The 21,515-nt window shown below is 42.4% G+C and overlaps 1 protein-coding gene across 1 annotated transcript in view; it reads right to left on the bottom strand.

Annotated features, from left to right (window-relative positions):
* Window positions 1-18,591, bottom strand: part of LOC115383421 (amine oxidase [flavin-containing] A) — a 53,528-nt gene extending 34,937 nt beyond the window's left edge. The window contains exons 1-6 of the mRNA XM_030085601.1: window positions 18,408-18,591; window positions 18,244-18,331; window positions 15,801-15,981; window positions 15,171-15,281; window positions 14,379-14,468; window positions 9,029-9,113 (exon numbers count right to left, since the gene is read on the bottom strand). Coding sequence (XP_029941461.1) covers window positions 9,029-9,113; window positions 14,379-14,468; window positions 15,171-15,281; window positions 15,801-15,981; window positions 18,244-18,331; window positions 18,408-18,525 — 673 coding nt within the window. The 5' untranslated portion in view covers window positions 18,526-18,591. The remainder of the gene's footprint in view (window positions 1-9,028; window positions 9,114-14,378; window positions 14,469-15,170; window positions 15,282-15,800; window positions 15,982-18,243; window positions 18,332-18,407) is intronic.
* Window positions 18,592-21,515: the final 2,924 nt, after the last annotated feature.

Genomic DNA, 21,515 nt, shown 5'->3' on the forward strand with positions numbered 1-21,515 from the left:
ATTACTTGTAAAAATCTTTTAAATTCAATCAAACACAAATTGAACACAGACATCTGGATGAAGTGTCTCATTTGGTGGAGGCAGAGAAAGTTGCAGGTTTCATACCGGGATCGTTGTGGAGATTTACCCCTCTGATCAATCTAAACCCTCTGAATTCTTTCTGCGGCAGGGTAGGACAAAGCAAACAGCAAACACACCATTTAAAATCCAGGAAGAGAAGTGCTGTCGCCTAACAAGTGTGAAAATAAAATCACAGAAAGCGTGTGTTTTGTCTCGTGCTATGCAGCCTATTGTGAGAGACGCTGGACTGTCTGAGGAATTCACCCATCTTTTCACAACATGTTGTTGTTAATGGCTGAGACGATCCTCAGAAATAAAGAGCATTGCTGGAGGAAAGCCAGATAGAAGCCTCTACATTGAAAATAGAAGGACGATGAGTTCATTCATACACACACACACACACACTTCCATATACAGTATGTACACACACTATATTGTGAAAAGTTTGCTTGCCTGCATTCTCATATGAACTTGAGTAACATTCCATTGTTAAACCGAAGGATTTGATCTGATGTCGGTTCACCCTTTGCAGCTATAACAGCATCAACTTTTCTAGGAAACCTTTTCACAAGGCTTTAGGAGTGTGTTTATGGGAATTTTGGAGCATTTGTGAGGTCAGACACTGTTGTGGGAAGAGAAGGCCTGATTTGCAGTCTGTGCTTTAGTTCATCCTGAAGGTCTTCTATCGGGTTGCGGCCTGGACTCTGTGCAGGACGGCCACACTGGACCCTCCAGGTCTTTGTGGACCTGCTTTGTGCAGGTTGCAAATGAAATGGCGTGCTGATCTCTGTTTTGCTCATTTACAGACAAAAATAATGTTTTCCAACTTGTTGTGATCAACCTGAACGTCACATTAGTTGTTGCTTTTTTTGTTGTTTTTTTTCTTTCCCCCTGAGAAAAATCAATCTTTGGAGTTATGATTTCTGAGAAAATGAGAAGAGCCTCAGGCGGCACTCAGAGCTCTCCCTAAACGCCCGTCCGGTCGAAGACACTCACGTCTGCTACTAATTGTCAAACATGCCAAGTTACTAGAAAAAACACAGTGGAGACTCTCAGCAGGAGACTTTTCTGCTCGTTTCAGCGCCGTGAAGACACACAATATGAGCAAAAACCTTGATTTTAGCTGTGCTTTTTGATTCTGTGCACATTTGTCACTGATCATCAGGGTGATAAACAATTAGATTTTATTCTGCTAACATTATTTTGTGTGCGTTACAGCATTCTATCAGAGTTTTTAGCATTAGGTAAAATGTTTAAAGTCATAATTATGTTTCGTCACTTTCAATTTTGCCTCAAACAACTCGGAAAACATTATGCCGTTTAATTAGTTCTTGTGATTTCTACTGTGACATATTTACGTGAGCCACTCAGGCTTTTCGAAGGCAAAGTTGTTCTGTAAGTAATTCCATCTCATTCAAGCTGGATTAAATATATGCTTTCTGCAGATAATCATCAGTCCCGTGGGAGTCTCTGACATTTTCCTTTACTGCCACGTTCGCAGTCCTTGGCTCTCGGGCCAAAATATTTCAGCGTGTGGCCTTGGAACGATTTGCCTGAATATCTAAGATGGAACAAATTAAGAATTTTTTTTTTTCCTTTTCATTATTCTCTATCAATCGTTGCTTCTCTTTTGACATTTTTGTGATTTTTGTCCCTCTCTCCTTGGTCAATATTTATATTTGACTATTTTAACCTTATAGCATGGAGAATTACTTGATTTTTTTTTTTTTTATACATCTCAAACTTTCACCAAGCTCACAAATGTTCAGACTTGTTGGTATTACTCTTCATATCTGATTCTAAAGTGGAGAGAGAGTGTTAAATGATCGTCATTAAATCAATGAGTCAATGAGTTTAAATTGCTCTCAATTAAGAGAAAAATTTATTTTGAATACAAAACAGTGTTAGCAGTGTCCAAAAATGTCCATGAACAAGTCTCAGAACTCTAAATCACTCCCAATGGTTCGCTTGAGCACCTTGCATAATCAGGTGTGTGAATGTGTGTGTAAATATGATTTACAGTGTTAAGTGCTTTGGTCACTGCTCAAGCGGTGGAAAAGCATGTTCCAGGCAACGTTTATTTCGGAATTTCTGTTATCTCCACTCATGAGAACCGTGCAATCCACAGTAAATCAGCGGTTAACTTTAATAGAAAGTGTGTTTTATTCATCATTTTTGCACTGCAGTGCCATCCAGCGGGCCAGAAGCAACACCCCCCCCCCCCCTCCGGAGGCCCAGTTTTAGCCCGCAGGCTGTATGTTTGACCCCTTCTGGGCTAATGCATAAATGAATCTGAGTTGATCATCACATGTGACACTGAAGGAGCACCTTATCTTTCCACCTTACCTTATCTGCAGAGCAAAAGCACAAGTAGGAATGACTAAAACTGCGGCAAAAAAGGCAACATTATTCACAAATTTAGAAAAGGAAGAAATGTTATGTTGAAAATGTTGACAAGGTATTCCTACTTTGCCCGATGATTGCACTGATGGCAAACCAGTGTCCCCACCTATTTCAGTCAGAGACTCTCCGCTTCATAGTCTGACAAGAGCGGCTTGGAGGTGTTCGTCAAAAGACAGGGTTTATCTTTGGACCAGACATGAAGGGAAATTGAAAGTTCTCTCCACAGAATGCTGACACCATCCTCATCCAGCGCTCTCTGAAGCGCTCTCATTTGACAGCTCATCAGACTTTTCTGCATTGCTCTGTCATCTTCGCAAAAACAGCTGCAAGTTCAAGAGCGTCTCGGGGCTACAAAGGAGTCTGCACAAATGCCGGTTTTCTGACCCTCAACTCTCTGACTTTTCAGGCTGCCGCTATCCCCAGAGTGGCTTCCTTTCAGTCTTTTTCAGCTCTTTATAGTCTGACAAGACAGGGTTGGGGGTCGAGTTCGGAAGTCTGGGTTCTTTTTTTTTTTTTTTTTTTTTTTTCAATCTCAGACAAAAACTTCATAAATGGCTAAATTTGAACCATGTCTCCTCTCTTTTTTTTATTTTTCTTCCTTCACACTTCAAACAGGCAAGGAGGCTTTTCTGAGGACGGTAATGAAAAGAGGAGGAGCCTAATTCAGAGCACGGCCGTCTCGGAGATGACCGGAAAAGAAATTGAGCCACACAAACACAGAGCGAGCTGGCCTCTTAATGCTACGGTGACAGAACACAGAACTTCCCTTTGTACATCCTTCATCGTCCGCCGAGCCGCTCACACTCGTGCGCTCAGAGAGGTCACACACTGCTCCACCACGGGGCTGACATGCCGACGCTGCTGTTAAACAAATGCTCACTTTGTCTTCCGGAGAAGTCTGACACCGCGGCTGTTTCCATAACAACTGCCTGAGAAACACTTTGATATACAGAGCGATGTTTTCCTGCATTCCTGAGGTTTATTTAAGAAATCCTGGCTGGAGATTGCATTTGTTTAACCTCCCTGGGTTGGGAGACAGTTTGGAAAGTTAATTTACTAATCAGGTGTTCCAGTGATCTCCAATCTAGCTGAAGGACGTTCACCTCAGACCGGTGTGGAGTCCAGGTCGGTCGTGAAGCGCCATGCTTGATCTGTTCAAAACGTTCTTGATCACATTTTTCAGCAGTTTCTCAGGATGTCAGTGAAACAGTAACAGAGACAATGGTTCCATTCGCTCAACGCGCTGTTGAGCGTGCTCCCAAAGAAAACCCGATCTAATCATCTCTTGTCTGCCTTTGAAAATGGAGTAAAAAATAAATCAATAGCAAAGGTAGCATAATGGTGCAGTGGTTAATATTCCTGTCTCGTGGCAACAAAGTCACGGCTTCTACTTCAGCCTTTTTTTTTTTTTCAAACAGTTTGTATGCTCCCCATGTGACTCATGTTTCGTTCAATAAGTCATAAAACATGCGCTGCAGATGAGTGAAAATGCATCGTTGTTGCATTTTCAGTGTAGAAGAGTTTCACATTTGCATGGCTGCATTTTTAAAACAACGTGCATTCACTTGGAAACGGCAGAAACATTGAAAACCGTGTAGTTACCACGTCAATGGTGAGTACACGGACATTCACATGGATGGACAGCTGAGCTGGACTGCTATGATGGGTGACTCAACTCTAACTCTGAGGAGAATATGGACTGGGTGGACCTTGAGTGGATTAGCTGCAGTTCTTCAGCTGTTGTCTCCACACTGGAGCAGCTCAGTCACAGTTGGATTAAATTAGGAATGTTCTCATAAATAATGAACTGACAAAACCACAAAACATGTAAGTGATATTATTACAGGGTGATATGAAGCCTCTTGCTCTGCCCAAATTGTGCTTGGATGGAGACAGCCAACACTTCTCAATGAAATTTAAAATACATGTTTTGCAGATTTCATTGCATAACTCAAAACTGGCCTGCAAGAGGCTCCAGTCCAGACCACCAAACAACAAAATTTCTCAGGAGTCACAGACACAGCATGACAGTGAGGCCCGAGCTGAGAAGTCAGGGATGCTGCCATGAAAGACAGCTGCGTCCACCTGCCAGCAGGAGTCTGTAAAAAACATGCATAATGGTACAGTTTCTCTGGATGCTTCACTGTATTTTAAACCAGAAGGTTTCATTAAAATTCACTTCAAAATGAGACTGTTGGGGGGTTTTTTTTCCATTGGAAACTGTTAGACTTCAGTGAAAATATTGATATTGTTATGATTTCTTTTAGATTTGACTTTTTATTTTGCCATTTTCAAGTAAGTTACAAAAGACAACAACCAAAACGGCAGCGCATAATTGAAAGCAAACAAACAAACAGACTGATGGAACATTTTCCACACATATACTCTGTGCCACAACCAAGAAAACTTTGATGTTTGAATTTTAAGTTTATTATTTAGCCTTTGTTTTCCCGGTCCGGCCCACTCGGCTGTATCTGACACCTGAAATGAAATGTGTTTGACGCTCCCGCCTTAAATGAATGAGTCTTTTCTGGCAGCTCTTTCGCATATGACCATTTACTTTCTATTTGTATTTATTAGTAAAGTCACAGCAATACTTCTTGTCAAAGAAAATGGTGATTATATTTTCAATTTGCGGACTCTCCACAACACTGTGGACGAGGCCTGAAGGAGACGAGAGATTTAGGAGTGTACTCTCTTAAAGATGCTGACACAGTCCTCATCTATTGTTCTCAGGAACACTCTTGACAGCTCATTTGACTTTTTTTTTTTGCTGCCCCCACCCTCTCCTTTCATTACTCTGTCATCTTTGCGAAACAGTTTCAAGTTCAACGATGTCTCACGGCTCCAAAGCGATCTGAACAAATGCCGCTTCCTGACCCCTGACCCGGTTCTCCTTCTTGTGAGGACGCCGCTTCCCCCCGCAGTGGTTTTCCTTTCAGTCCTCCCACTGTCCGGCTTCACCTCGCGTCCTCTCGTTCAAACACTGTGGCATTTGATTCTTTTGGACTTCTTTGTGGACGACGCTGACCTATGAGTCACGCCACCCGGTAGCCTTCAGCAAGGAGGGCCTCCGAATTTTCATTTAGCGCCGCGGCGCGCAGGCGCTTTCAGCGTCTCTGACTGTCAGGGGGCACGAGGAGAGCCGAACATGAAAAACCACTCAAATAAAGGCATAACATCAAAGAGGTGATGATTCAGAGATGCAGCTTCCGGATGGCAGTTCACAAAGCGCGGCGCCAGAAAACTCCATGAAGTATGGGAGAAAAAAAAAGAAAAAAAAAGCTGCAGCTAGCGTTTGCTGAAGTTTAGTTCTTCGCCACCGCGCCTGTGTGTGCTGTGAAATTAGATCGTCTCTTTCATCCTGAGAAATCAGCAGAGCGGTGTGCGGCAAACAACCTAGCAACCTGTTGTGGAGAGCGGGAGGAGGCGATGACAGGCACAGCCTTCAGCGGACGTGTTCGGCTGCGATATAAGCGTGTGGAAAAAGGAACGCATTCCCCGGGTTTAATGTTGCATATCTGTGTGTGTGTTTCAGAAGGAAAAAAAAAAAAAGAAGAAAAAATGAGAGCAGCCAATTTTTCAGACCCTCATTTTCTGCAGGTACTCAAGGCCAATTGAAAAACAAACAGGCAATAATGACAAATGGAGGCAATTCAATGAAATGAAAATGAAATACATAGCCTCTCTTACCCTCATAAATCTGGAAGGCCATCAAGGACGGGCAGCATGCTCCACAAAGCACTTAATCCCAACATTAAAGATGGAGGTCTGTATCTGCGGGGTACCTCACATCAAGGATCCCTTATTGAATTATCTACACGGCCCCTTGCCTCCCATTGGAAATGAAACCTGGATGCAGAAAAAGACCCCCCCCCCCATTTCTGGACAGACACGCCGTTGTATCACCACGATTTCATTTCTGGTGTTGATATCAACAAAAATCCTCAAGGAGAGAGACGACTTTGGCAGGCATTGATAAATTCTTCCTAGAGATGTGCTGATGCCACATTTTTTAAAGGATGAGCACAAACATGATGACTAGTCTTTAACCATTAAGTCTAATTTTTACTTGTTTGGTTTTGTGAAAAAATAGACTTTTTCCTCATATATACTCAGCTTCACGGCAAAAAACTAACTCTGTAACCGAAATATCACAATTTCTTTTTTCCCAGAGTCACTCATATATATCGTTACTGATATCATTATCGATCTGAACAATTCCTCACTGGCCACACATTCAAGGCTAAAGAGATTATTGACCCTGGTCTGTCCTTGAGCATCTCCTGCTCCTTTGTTCTCGCCACATTGCTCATCAGGAGAGCTGGAAAATGCACAGAGACAGCTAATTTCTTTCCAGCGAGTTTAAACACAGCAAGATAAGAATCACATTGCGTTAATTATCTTCACAATCACTTTCGCTTCCCACTTCGTGTTTAATCCCTAAATTAGGCTCCATTAGTTTCACTCACAGCGCAGCAGACACTGACCTAGAATTCTGGCTCACACAGTGTCAGTTGGCAAATCAATGCTAATGCAAGGTTCACCACCCCCCCAACACACACACACACATACACACACGTAAATAAAGCTCTGGACTGAAACCGAGAGTGGCAGATGTGGTCGTGAGAAAACAGGAAGTAGAAAGTCAGATGTTAGTTGTTTGGCTGACTGTCAAGTTTAGGCACAATCATAAGAACTTTAACTCCAACCCCCCCAACGCATATATACCTGTACGTTCAGCCCCCAGGATTTTCTACCTAATGAAGACAGACAGAAAAAGCAATGCTAAGTCACTCTCCGCTGAGCTGCACCGACGTCTTTCTAATTGCATTACACTGAGAATACATGAGGAGAAAAGGCTACTCAGAGATGAATAAAGATGCTCGTCTGTTTACCGGGAAAAGCGTCCACACACTTCCACATCAACATCTTGTCACTTGGCGAAAATCTCCATCTCCGACGCCCGTCTTTTTTCATGCGCAGCAATCTCGGAATGCAGTGAGACCCAACAGTCCATAAATCATTGATGTGAATGTGAGAAGAGGTAACAAAAGAGCGTGAGGTGAAGAGAAAATAAAAAAAAAAAAAACCCTGACGGAACTCATTATAAAAGATGGATGGATGAAGGGGAAGATAAATCTAGGAGCCAAGAACAGGGCGAACATGATATATGGACAACAATACGTTCATGTGTGTGAAGGCGGTGGCATGTGTCGTTTGACGCTTGACACCCAGCATATCAAAAAATGATTCAACTTTTGATTATTTACCGAAGCCAGTTCTCTTTTTTTGAAGAGGCACGTGACTTGAGAATTGATTAGAAATGTCAGATCCATATCTAAATGCCCCTTCAGGCCACTACAGGCCAGGACAAACTGGAAATCAGCAAGTCATTATCATCAATCTCAACTGCTTTGTTTTTAACTCCCACAATCACCCACAGAGCCGCTCAAGCTTCACCGCTCCCAAAAAAAATTTAAAGCACAAGATGTCACACAGCTGACTTCAAGCAGCAATTCTCCCTTTTAATTTATCCCCGACTTCTTCCGGAAGAGGTGAAGTCTCAATCACTGACTCGACTTTAGCTTTTGAGAGCCCCTGTCAACCTCCACACACTGATTTAAGGCCAAGCGTGGCACGGCGGCATGTGAGCCGGAGGAGTCCGTGCTGCATAATTCAACGCGGCTCTCAAACCTGTCTCATTAAGGATCCTGGCTGTGGTCCACGGCTCCAAAGCATGAGGCTTTGAGTGACAGATCTGTTGCCAGGTTGGTACAAACAGGCAAGGGGCCCAGTGTAAGCTTGACCTTCTGACTCAGCTTCAACCCCTCATGAGCCTGGACAAAAATAAAATAAAATTGAAAAAAAAAAAAAAAGACCCTTACTCCAGTCTCAGCTTTTACCCACATCCCCTCTGGTTTCAGGACGTGACCTCCTTACAGTGAAGTCCACTGAAAAGGGCAAAAACCCCAGTGTAGAGACAAAGCCCACACCGGTTTTCTCTGTACTGGTGTGGAAGTCTCACATGGAAGACTCTTAGCGGTTTAATGTTTTTACCCAGCTTTGCCACGCAACATGATCTCACATTGAGCTGCAAGCCAGAGTCAAGACTGTTTGGAGTAATGCAGTCTGCTAATGACTTCGGAGTTTCCTGTTTAACTTGGCATGCCTTCAAATGTTGTGCTAATTGGTTCAGTTAAGACTCGGAGGTTCTTGTAAACAGCCAAAGACAGACGGGGGTCCTCGTGTTTCCGAAACGGCTGTTAATGACATGTTTGATGATTTCCCAGCTTCACACTGTCACATCAACCATCGCGGATGTTGCTCTAAACCGACAGAACCTCCACCGTTTGCCAAGATTGGCCCAGCTCAGGCACTTCCGGAGCCCACAGCCTGACCTCAGGCAAAACGTGCTTGAGCCGAAGAGGGCAAAAGGACAGCGTTACATTCAATCTGCATGGCTGCACGGTTTGCTGCGTCGGCCAGACGCGAGGAGCTCTGCCTCCTGCATCGCTGAGAATTTCATTTAGCGAGTCTGCGGAGGCGGGAGGCGCACACTGACCTGCCAAATGAGGGGGGCAGGTGACAATCACAGCTCTGCACAGGAAGGTGTCGGTGGCGGTCGTCACCCGGGCCCACTCAGCATCCTGCCCAAATAAATAAACAGAAATACAGTTCCATTTAGTAGCGTGGTGGCAAATGATGTCGTGTTTGTTGTGTTTGCAGCTGTTGGTGAGTAAAAATCCTGTTTTGGATCTCATTTAAATTGCAAGTACATCGAACGATTTGAGCTGGAGTGACTGCTTGTTGACAGCGGCTTCCCTCTTATCAAGTGTCTATTTTAAATTCTGTCTGCTATTCTGTTACCTTTTCAGGCAGGTTTTGCATTTGTGACAAACACTAATGCTGTGCAGATATGTTATTTAATGCCTATGCATCAAGCAATCTTTGGAGAGTCTGTTCTTGACAACTACCATTAAATGATAAACACACTCAGTGAGCCGTCAGCTTCCAAAGAGACGTTCTCAACTGACAATCAGCAAAAGGACATACTGTTAAATCAACTTCAAACGGAAGTTAAACGTTCTCGGTGCGCCTCTTGCTTCTTTCCAGCCGGCACGGCAGGAACAGGGATGCGAGGCAGAAACGCCTGTTGCATCCCGAAACTTTTACAACAGCAGGATGAAAGGCAGAGATATTCTGACAGGTGGTCATGGATTGACCTTTATATATTCACTGGAATCGGTTTACTTTGAGAGTGTAAAATATTGACTTGGATCTATGGAAGAAAATATAATTCTGCAATATGAAATGCAACTTTTAAAGCGGGGAAAGTGAGGGTTTGCTTTTACTCAAAAAACGAAATAAAAACAAAGTTGTATAATTGTTATGTAATGTAATAGTTTTGACCGTTGAACAGACATTGCAGCAGTTTGGAACGCATTAATTTCCTGGGTCTTTGTCCAGCGATTGGAAATATGCTTGTTGAGTCGGTTCCAATCACAGCAGCATTATGAGGAACATGTTGTGCTACTTGAGCAGGGTCTCAGTAGCGGATGTCATTTTACTGGTCCTGTCTGACCGATATTATCAAACCCGAAACATGCCGCTGTCGCTTTCTCCCTCTGTGCCATCCTGCAGGATTTCTGACAGTGGAACCGGGAGATGTTGATCTGCAGCCGCTGCCCGCATCAAGTCTCCAGCGAGTGGATTTATGGCATCTTGTTTGTTGCTTTTTGCTTTCTGTCTCTGTCCCATCCTTCTCTCTCTTTCTGTCATCTAACCACATCTGGAACAGCAGAAAGCTTCCACCTCTGAGTCTAGTTCTGCAGAAAATCTCCACCTCTGAGCCCAGATCTCCCAAAAATCTCCACCTCTGCATCTGGTTCTGCAGTTTTTTTCTTTTTTTTCTTCAAGTTAAAGGATTTTTTTTTTCTTTCCACTATCTCTCAGGCCTGCTTCAGCGGAATAGCTGGGATTTTCTCTGTAAACGTGCTTTGAGATAACGGTGCCGTTTTTGGTGTTGCATAAATAAAACTGAATTAAAATGAAGAACACATCATTTTTAGTGTTTGAACAAAAACTGGTAACACAACGCTTGATAAACAGCTGTTGTGATGCATAGTTTATTACCCAGGAGATTATTCATGAGGTATTTTTATCAGCACGAAGATTCTGAAGAGTCAAACTTGTGGCAGAAATTTCTCCAGCAGACAGCAGCGAAAAGGTTCAGATGCCTCTGAACATCCCCGTTGGGTTCCCTCAGACTCTGACATTTATCCCTCAGTTATGTGGCAACATTCACGCTTTTCAAACATCTCTATTTGCTTGCTTGAAGGGTGAAAGGTTTCAACTAGCCCACATTAACATCATCCAGTTTAATCTGACCCAGTTTTAATCAGTGAAAATAATCAGTCGGTTTGTGTATTTTTTAACCTTTTTCTCACAGACTAAAATATCTTCTGCTTGATTATCCACTTGACAATATTCTGAAGCTCGAAATCAGGCGGGTTAAAGTTATTACAATCATGAGAACATGGGTGTTTTCAGCTTTTCGGAGAGCAGGGGCGTAGACAGCCACACAAAGCCAAATTTAAACACATTTCATCTTTTACCATTTTAGCTGGTGGGTCATGAAACTCAAATCATATGATAACACCTTTTTATATCTTCTTTGCTTTCAAATGAAGGTCATCATTTTTTTTCTTGAAATGTGTTTACTTGTATGTGTAGGAATAACTAAAGAACAAATATTTTTTTTAATGTTACTCTAATTGGACATACTTATATAATGATAAAACCCATGGACCATTTAAACATTGCAGTACGTTTGAACATGAAAAAATCCTTTTATATCAATCCTCAGTACCACTTAAAGTCTTCTACTGTACATAAAAAACAAATCACAGGGATGTTAGCAGCCTTGCACCTCTGCGGTGACCCCCAGCTTCCTGAGCCGCCGTGTCTCAAGTCGGCGCTGGGAAAGCTGTTCATGCAACTTTGATCAGATGAAAAAAATCTGAATGAATTTTTAAACTCATTCTGTACATGCGTTCGACGGTATTCTATTATATCACCATATTTTCATAAAACCCAGGCTGTTGAATTTTTCATGGCCCGTGCGCCTCGCGGCGAGGGTGTCCTGGGTGTGAACCTGGCCTCGCCTTCCGGGGCTCCCCTGCATATGGCTGCATGTTCTCCTCCTGCCTGTGTGGGTTTCCTCTCAGCCGAGGTGAAGTGGAAACTCTAAATTGCCCAACAGCCGCGAATGTCGCAGCGGATGTGTTTGTCTGTCAATATGTGTTTGCGCTTTGATAGACAGGCGAAATGTCAAGGGTGCGCTCCGCCTGCCAGCCAGCGCGCACTTCCACCGGGCTGCCGGCCATACCTCGTGATCCTGAATGGGAGAGGTGTGTATCGAAAAACACTTCCACAAGTGAGTCTGTAAAATTAAGTTCATATGATTTGTTATTTCATCAGAAGGACACAGTCTAACGTTAGTTCCTTGACTGGTCCAAAACATTATTGTCAATTCCAGAATATCCCAAAATTTAACATGACCTTTTGAAGTGTTTTGATTTGTTGAAAGCCGGAGTGTTTTGAGTGCTCAGTCAAACAGTGAGGTTGTGGAAGGACAATTCCCCGATGAGTATAATTAGTAGTGCAACTTGAAACTATTTCTGAAAAAGAAAATTATTAATAGTTGGCTGTCAGAAAGGAGAAAAAAGTCAATCAAAATGATTCAAATCTGGTCAAAATAGAGAGAATCAATGTAACTGCGGAGTATGTGCTATACTAGAAACAACACAAAGAGCTATATTATTTGACATATCAGCTCACTTTCAAGAGTAAAGTACTTAATCCACAAATGTTCACCGAAATTCTAAAACCAAGTTCATTTCAGGTTAAAGTTCTGGGAACTGACTTTAGTTTCCATTAATATGAATAAAGCCAGTTCAGTTTCTGTAACATCCAGTTTGAGGCATTAACTTAGACGCATTTACGTGACAATTTGAGAACAAATTCAGGCATTTAGACTGATCTGTGTCTTCTACAGCAACAGCCACAAAGCTTTTTCAGATCAGCTCCAGACCAGCTCACAGTTCAAACACCAACCAGATACACATCTTCGTCTTTCTGCAGGAGCTACATTTGTTCTTTTTTTTGAAGACATCTTGTTCGCTGTCCAGAACCTGAATTACAATGATTTTCTTCCTCTTCTACACTCACTCCACTCTTGTCTGCTCTGTTACTTGTGAGATCTCTCGTTTTTCTTCAGTGTGCCTCATTTTGGCTCCTCTTGCACCACATTTCTCCAAACTGCTGCTCTTTTGCGAAGCCATACCACAAACTAATAGCCGTCCGTCCTTTGAAGTCCCCTAAGAAAAAAAAAACATGATCTGTGATTGCAGTGGAGCCAAACGCTTGGATAGCTGACCCTCTCTTAACAACATTCAAAAGGAGAAACATTTTAGAATTAGAGGCCAAAACTATTCTTTCCTTTCACATGCACAAATTTTATCCTGACATCAGTGCACCCAGACTTTTGATATCCCTTACTTTGCACACAATGATGCTTTTAAGATAAACAGGTGTTTTTGAAAGCAGTTCAAGCTCCGAATGTTGAAACGACAAACATGATGTCGCATCTCTTCCGAGGCAGTAGTTCGCTCCTGCTCTTCTTAGCCAGCCTGGTATCTGCAAGAATGAACCTTGGCTCATACTCCAATTAGTTGTGACTATCTCTTTGGTCCATGTTGCATATTATCTGCATTTTTTTTTTGGGTCTGCTTTTCCGGGAGACGGGAAGGGCTATTATATTTTTGGTCAGAGGGGGAGAGTGCTCAGTGGCCCTGTCAAGGCAGGAGAGATAACAGTCTGCATTCAAGCCTCCAGGCCTTGAACACGGGAAAAAATTTTTTTGCTGCGGAACCCTATGGCTGAGATTCAAAACACCTTAAAAAAAATTCTGCTTGCAGATAGCAAACTCAAATATTTTCAGCATCACTAGCGAAGGAATCACCTGAAGCCCTCCCAGCAATCCTGCCATGCTTTCACCTGATCCTATAATCACCATTCTTCATCTTCATCTGCCGTACATGCCGGATGTCCTCCACTGTGTCAAAATAACCAGCCTTCATCCCAAACTTCATCTGGGGGAAGAAACCTGGCTGGCAGACGTGTTGGAAAGAGAAAAATGTGTCCTCAAGTAATTTGGGCAAGCACGTCATCGTGATTAAGTGCTCAGTCGGAATCAGCCCGCCGCTCAGATCATCCCCGGTCTGTTCGAACTGGATGGATTTATTGCACACAATCCACTGAAAATTGGAGAAGTAAGACAAACATGCTCCCGGGCCGCACTCTTGACCTGCGCTGTCTTCTTTCATCTTGTAGGCTGCCTGTTCCTCCGCTTTGGAGTGACATTAGTTTGTTGGATTGTAGTAAATAATCGTCAGGCTGTGTTCATGGACCGACTCATCAATAGTCAGAGGTCTGCTGTCTTTACCCAGAGTCAGCTGGGAGAGGCTCCAGTGACCCTAAACGGAGGGATGGATGGATTAAGATGATAGTCATTTTCCAAAGACATGTATAATGCGTGTGTGTGTGTGTGTGTGTGTGTGTGTGTGTGTGTGTGTGTGTGTGTGTTTCATTGGGTTTTCCCCACAACACTTTCACCTGAAACATGATTCTTGATACTGAATTGAGAAAACATAGACATCAGGGATGAGCGTTGTATCAATGCACTTAAGGGTACACAGAGACCATATTGGGTCTCTCAGCTGTGGATAACGGAGACGTTGAGGCGGAACAGACAGTGCCTTCACAGGAGACGGCCTGTTTCCCCACTGAGGAAGCTGTTATCTCTGTGTCGCGCCTCATCAATCCCTGAGTGAGCCGTTACTGTACTCCACCTGCCATATGGCCGTCACAGCAGAACCCAGCCGGACATTCTTCCACCCAACACGATCCGCCAGACGCTCTGAAAGCTGCTGGGTGCCTCCCTGTGGAGAGGAGACAGATATTACGGTCGGAGATGACCTGAGATTCCATTGATGCTCCTCTGCACATAAAATTTGCAATTTTATATATATTATAAGTTATCTTCACCTACATATACACCTTCACTGCAGAGCTGAAAGTGCCGACCAATTGACGTAGAGGACTGATCAGTTTTTCTTTATTGTGCATGACAGTAATATAACCATGTTGTATTCTGCAAATCATGCTTCTTACTTGTTGCATAAATACTCTTCCATGACCTTCTTGCAATAAACTCAAGAGCACTATAACCACTGCGTTACTATAACAGCAATGTGAAGGAATGCACTGGAGGAAACACATACAACATTATCTCTAAGACTTGTGACATTTTTGCAAGTCTTTGATTGTCTAGATATTGCCTGCAGCATGTCACTTGCAATCTTCAACCTTGAAGTCCTTTAAAGAAAATTCTTATAAAATACTATGCAGAGAGCTGAAACCTATGTGAATTTTAAACAGAACGACCCAGTAGGAGCTCAGATGAGTTGGCTTTTAATACACTCAATGGGATAATTAACGTTGATTTGAAACTCACAATGGCACTTGAATTAAGCTTCAGATTTTCCAGCAGGTGAAGGAGGCTTTTCCATCTTTGCAAATCAGATTGACAGAATCTCCTCAGTCTCTTTGATCACGTTGCTCAGTCTCTAAAACTGACCTGCCGTCCAAACATGTTGCTGTATGTAGGAGTGCAGGGTCTGGCCGTCCAGCTCCGCAGCGTTCGGAGTCTGTGAGGGATCCCGGACACACACTGTCGCACACAGCCTGTCAATCTGAATAAAGAGTCTCATCACCACGTGGCACCCACACACGATTTACACCATGATGAACCAAAAGCATCCCATCGATACAGATAACAACAAAATAATAGCTGGAGACTGCCAAATATGATTTTGCCGGTGCAATTTTACCCCCACATTCTGTCGTTCCCACTGCTTTTCTAACCATTTATTCAGGGCAGAGAATTTTGTCGTACTTGGCTGTGTGATAAATGCACTCTTGTCCTTTCAAAGTAGAAGCGGGCTACAATTTCCCATTACCATATCCATTTGGGACTTCATAAGCATTCTCAGGGGGGTAAGCATACTTTCCTGAAAATGCCAATTGTAAAAATATATATGCTCCGTCCCATTCTAGGTATGCATGAAAATGTGGTTTCCTCTTCATAAATTTTCTCCTTTAGAAAATGTGGAATTCAGGCGATCAGACATTTCTAAACATACCGAAGGCATTTCTTGACAGAACACGGTTTTGAATGCGGAGAACTGCTGCATCAGCTGGTTTTCTCTCACCTTCCATAAGAACTGGATGAAGTCCATTAACACCAGCGGGGACAGAGTGGGGAAGTTGGACTTGTAGGTGCGAACCTTGGAAGCCGGCCCACCCATGTGGTGCACTTTCTTGCCCGTGCTGAATTGTGGGTAGACCTCCAAACCCAGCTCCTTTATGAGTTCCATGACGTGTGTTTGGGTGCTGAAAGAGAAGGCATGATGCATTCTGGGGTGATTGCACTTCCCTGCTGAATCATGAATGCGTTCGGTTGAAAGAGGTGACATCGACTGACTGAGTCCTTCAACGACTAGGAAAAACAAGTCCTTTGGAAACTTGTGAAATGTAAACATGAAGTACTGGAGAGGTGCTGGCCTCTCTCAAATCTGCCCCGTCTTCAAAGTGCTCTTCACAACACACTTCACAAGTTCTTGACTGGAGCGGCTCTGTTGCCGTCAGCTGACTGGAGGTTGCATCCCGGACTGGAGCGCCGCTCAGTGAGAACATGTGACAGTTTGCTACTTCGAGCGGGAGCCGTCTGGGCTGTGAATTGTTCTAAATTCTGACTGAAATGTTCTCATAGACGGTCTTGTTCGACACTTCTTGAGCAGAGACACTGTGAAACACTTCTGCCAAACGCTGGAGGGCAGATTTGAAGAGGACTGCTGGATCTAAGAAAAGAGATGCCAATGGTCTGTGAACAAGTGAAAATGGATACAAAACCAGGACTGACTATTTTTTGTGTGAACCTTGAAAGAGAACTGAGCTTCAACTCAAGTGAAACCCTGAGAAAATAAATAAATAATAAATAAAATACATATATAGCTTTGTTGCCATCACAGCAGCAACTCCTTCTGGGTTCCACAACAGAACCATAATCAAACTAAAGTTACTGATATTAAATTATACGCCTACGTATAAGTACAAAGAACACTAAAAGCACAGAGCAATAAATCACTTTGAAAGAGTATAAATGGACTCCTGAAGCAAAGGAAAGGTTACGGATAAAGACAACACACCCTGCAAGCCACAGGACTTCATTCACGCCATGTCACCATGTCAAAGTGTTACCTGTCAAGAGGCAGCTGTGTTTGCTTTATATGTACCTGGAATTACTCGCCTTTCTATTTGAGAGAAAGAATGAGCTACTGGAACCTGGATTAAATTGGCACTCCTTTTTTAACTAGTCATCATCCTTGTCATAAGTTTTAAATACAAAATATATTTAATTTATTAAAAAAAAGAGTTGTTTTACGTAAAGAGTTGTTTACGGTTACACGTCAACCTTTCGAAAAAGCAACAGACTTTACAGGGTGCCTTTAATATCATTTTTCTATAGTTTGCATCATTAAATTTGGTTCAGGTTACATCAAAACAGTATGAAGAAAAGTACTAGTACTCCCATGTATGTGCTTTTTCATGTCATTTTAAGTTCAGTATATTTATTTGTTGATTTTTAAATGTCTTTCCTCATTACATTTTTTGCCTGTATTTATTTCTGAATTATTCCTCCCTGTGACCCTGAAAAGGACAAACCTCTGGGTGAATGAATGAACGCAGAAGAGTAACGGCATTAGAAAATCAACACTGACCAGTGTTGATTTTAACACTACAATATTGGAGTACACACTTTAACGCTCTCTGAGTTAATCCAACACTCGTGTAGACAGACAACCAAGTTATTCTAGGTGACTCTCAACAACCAAGTCCCAGGAGAATATGAACTGGAAGTCATGTAACTGCAGGCAAGCATTGTTATTGTCCATCTACTTGAGTCTGTTTCAGGCTTATTTCATGTTTTGCTTCACGTTATTTTTCATGTATTGTTTCAGGTCTTCTTTCAGGTTTTATTTAAGGCCTTGCTTGCAGCCTGTTTGAGGTCTTGCCTCAGGTTCCACTTCAGGCCTAACTCAGGTCTTGTTTCAAATCTTGTTTCATGGCTTGTTTAAGGTCCTTTTTCAAGTTCTGTTTGATTCCAGTTTCAGGTCTTATTCCAGATCTTGCTTCAGGGTCCTTTCTCTCAGGTGGTTTCTGGTTGTGATTATCATCATTCACCTGGCTATTTGCTAATTATTATTGAACTGATTGACAAGTTGTTGCTTTTCTATTATCTGTTCCACTATGTGTTGCTCTTTGGGATGATTTTCTTGAGATTATCTAAGCTGCCTGTGAGTCTAACTGAGCTTGTATATTCCTTTCACTATGTATTACATCAACAAATAAAATAAATCCAGGCATCATAATCACTGAGAAGATAGTGAGCTATTGTCACTTCTTCCAAATCGGAAACCATTCTTTCATTCTGAAATTGTGGCTGTTTGCTTCATAATGAGCACTTCAAAGATACACAAAACAAGTTTTCTTCCCTGTTCAAGTTGAACAAGAAACTACAGAAATGAATGAGTGTGAGCAAGACAAGAAAGGACAGAAGTGACACTGAATATCCTGGTTTTTGTTCGGCATTACCTTCCAACCCATTGCCCTCCTAAGTCCCAGCGATCCACCCCACTGGCTGCTGGGAATTCCTTGGAAACGGTGCGACCTCCCACTCGATCTGCACGGCACAGCAACACAGCATGGTTTCCCTCTGCCTCCAAATTGTAGGAATCCACTGAGAAAGACATACTTACCTTTCGCTTCCAGAATCAGGATTTTCAAACTTCCGTCCCTTTTTCTGAGCAAGTCGGCCGCGCTCAGTCCAGACAGCCCCGCGCCAACAATAACAACATCCCATATTTCTGCAGTCATAGTTGAAGAGTGGCTCTTTGTTTAGTTCCGTTTGGCAAATGGTGAAGACGGGGAAAACAAGTCCGGCTTGTGTTTTTCTTTTCTTCTGGCTATCAGTTGGGTCATGTGTGGCTTTTGTAACAGTGCACTTTGAAACTGTGCACAACTGTGAACCACTTGGCAGAAAATTGGGTGTGTAAACTTCAGGAAGCAAGTCAGGACAGTGCACACACCACACACACACACACACACACACACACACACACACACACACACACACACACACACACACTGTGAGAGAGAGAGAGAGAGAGAGAGAGAGAGAGAGAGAGAGAGAGAGAGAGAGAGAGAGGGAGAGACTGCCAGAAGAGTTATGCTTTTGAAACAATTTTTGATGAAAAAAACAAATTTAAAATGAGCATATGGTGTCTGCGGATTGAGATATGTCACATTAGAAGGTTCGAGGTGTGGTGCACTGACGGTGGGGGTTAAGAAGGCAGACGTGATCTGTCGAATGGGTGTGTGTCTACGTGACAGCTCTCAGTGGTGTATGGAATAAAGGTCTTCACACATACTCGGCTGCTTCTTTCTGGCAACCTCCACAAGCAACCTTTTTTTAGATATTAGACAAAAACTTCAACTATAGTTTTTCACTTCATTTTCAAAGAGAGGTTTTTTTTTACATTACATGCAAAGCATGAATGCTTTGCATGTTTTCCATTAGCACAATTCTGTGAAACAGAGTCAAAGGATTTGAATGGACACATAATGGAAACCCTTTAGGACACATATAACGTGGGAGGAGTTTCATAACTTCCACATCAATACTGTGTGGTAGGCTAAATGTATTTGTGGGATTGCTGTTGGGTTATTTTTACTTTCTAAGTACTTTGAAAATGGTGGTAGTTTAGCTTTTTTATTTTTTTTTTTTTTAGTTTTGTTGCAAACCCAACATCAGGACAGCAGCTTTCTACTTCCATAAATAAACCTAAATAGAGTGACAAAACAAAAAGAACCCTTCCCAGTGTAAAGTCAACTTAAAGGTTATCTTATTAATGGCCACACATCCCCTCCCTCGAACCCTCACTGGGCTGTTTTCATGTTTTCATCTACCGGTGTGACAGAGCTCACTTTCCCCCTGCTTACACGGCGCAGCATCACAATGCTGTTTTGATTTACAGACGGCACGCTGTTTTTGGAAAGGTCATTGTTGGGTGAGAAACTTTCAGTGTGGGCAGATCGCTGCAGCAGACATGGGAGGATTTAGCCGGCTTAATGCGTACACTCAAGGAGCGGGATTATCACGTACGCTGGGTGTGGAGCGCCTGTTGACCTGTGTTGGTTCGGGGGTTCAGGGGTCACATACTGCCTGATTTCATCTTTAGTGGGCCAGTCTGGTAAAACAGGGGCCATAATAACCTTAAAGTTTGCATTTAAGTTAATCGTTTTTGTGAGCATCCATAAAGAAAATGTCGATATTTTTCAAAACCAAACAATTTTAACCTAAATTTTCAACATGAATCAAATTTTTTTTGATACCTTCTTGTGCAAAAAAAAAAATCTGGTGAGCTTTGGTGGGCCGCATTAGAGCTCCCTGTGGGCCAGCTTTAGCCGTGGGTCTCATATTTGAAACCCCTGTTTGAGCAGCTTGAGAGGGTTTACTGATGCTTGGAAAAAGTGAACAATAAATCAAGAAGAACACACACACATGTACGCACACACACACAGAGAGAGAGAGAGAGAGAGAGAGAGAGAGAGAGAGAGAGAGAGAGAGAGAGAGAGAAATCTGTTGTTTCATGTTAAAAATGGAAAAATTAAAATACAAATGTGCACTCAAAATGGGAGTCTGCAAATGTGCAGTTCAATTATTAAATTCGATCAAATATTCAATAGTAAACACCTACATTGCTGCATAAAAGATTTAAGGATGTGGTATGTATTCTTGAGAAAACTCTATTTTTAAGATTTTAAGGTAAAATGCATTCAAGAATTCACACTCACAACAGTTTTTTATATATACACAAATGTTTTTGCAAAAAAAATGTGATCATTCTAAAGGAGAAATAATTGAGGTGAAAACATCAGAATTGTGGTAAACAGAAAATTAAAAGACAGAGAAAAAAAATACTCCGCTTTCTCTTGTTGTCTTGGTTTTCACGGTCACAGACATATGAATTATCATATTTTTATGTCACTGTTATTTCAATGTTATTTGGAAAATTAATCAAACGTCCTTGTGGTTTCATAATGAGCCACAGAAAAAGAGAACAAATGAACAGATTTTATCTGGTAACAGTCCATAAATTCATTGTGGTGCATAAATCCTGATTTAGATTACGTGTTTTTGCAGAGCTTCATCTGGATTTTGTACATTTCCAAGAAGACTACAAGTTATTACGCTGTCTGCAGTATTATTTCATCCCTACTGACCACTAGAAGGCAGTGCTGAAAGCATGGAACGTATTAAAGTATTACGTTCTGTTGTCACAGTAGATTCAGCTCCTCTTTTCTTTTCGCATGTTGTTCGCATACCGCTGAATACAGCATTGGAAAGTACAGAAGAAGAAGAAGAAGACCCCCAAACCACCATCAGGTGACAGTAATCACGTAGTCATGCACAGATCCGGGCAGAGGAATACTTTCCTCAAACCAAACATGCAGGAAAGTCAGGGAGCCTGGAATCAGAGACACAGTCAGAATTTCAAAAACAACACAAGAGACAGAATGTGTACCATGAGAGCCATCGCTCCACCTCACACATTTCTTTTCCTCCAGCCCACCTTTACCAGCTCCCTAATGAGGACTGTGCAATGCTCTACATGCCATCAACTTTCTTTTTCTTTTTTTCTATTATTTATTCAAACAAGCACCAACATATTCATGGTTTTCAGAAACACATGTTTCACACCGTCTTGCCTCCACACAGGAGGACCGTTACCAAACCGGACGGTGAGGGTGAAGAAGCGCTTCTGTTGGCGACCTCACGGCCAGCGGCCACTCTGAAGGCCAAC

Source organism: Salarias fasciatus (genome assembly GCF_902148845.1).
Source record: "Salarias fasciatus chromosome 7 unlocalized genomic scaffold, fSalaFa1.1 super_scaffold_4, whole genome shotgun sequence".
Classification (NCBI taxonomy): domain Eukaryota; kingdom Metazoa; phylum Chordata; class Actinopteri; order Blenniiformes; family Blenniidae; genus Salarias; species Salarias fasciatus.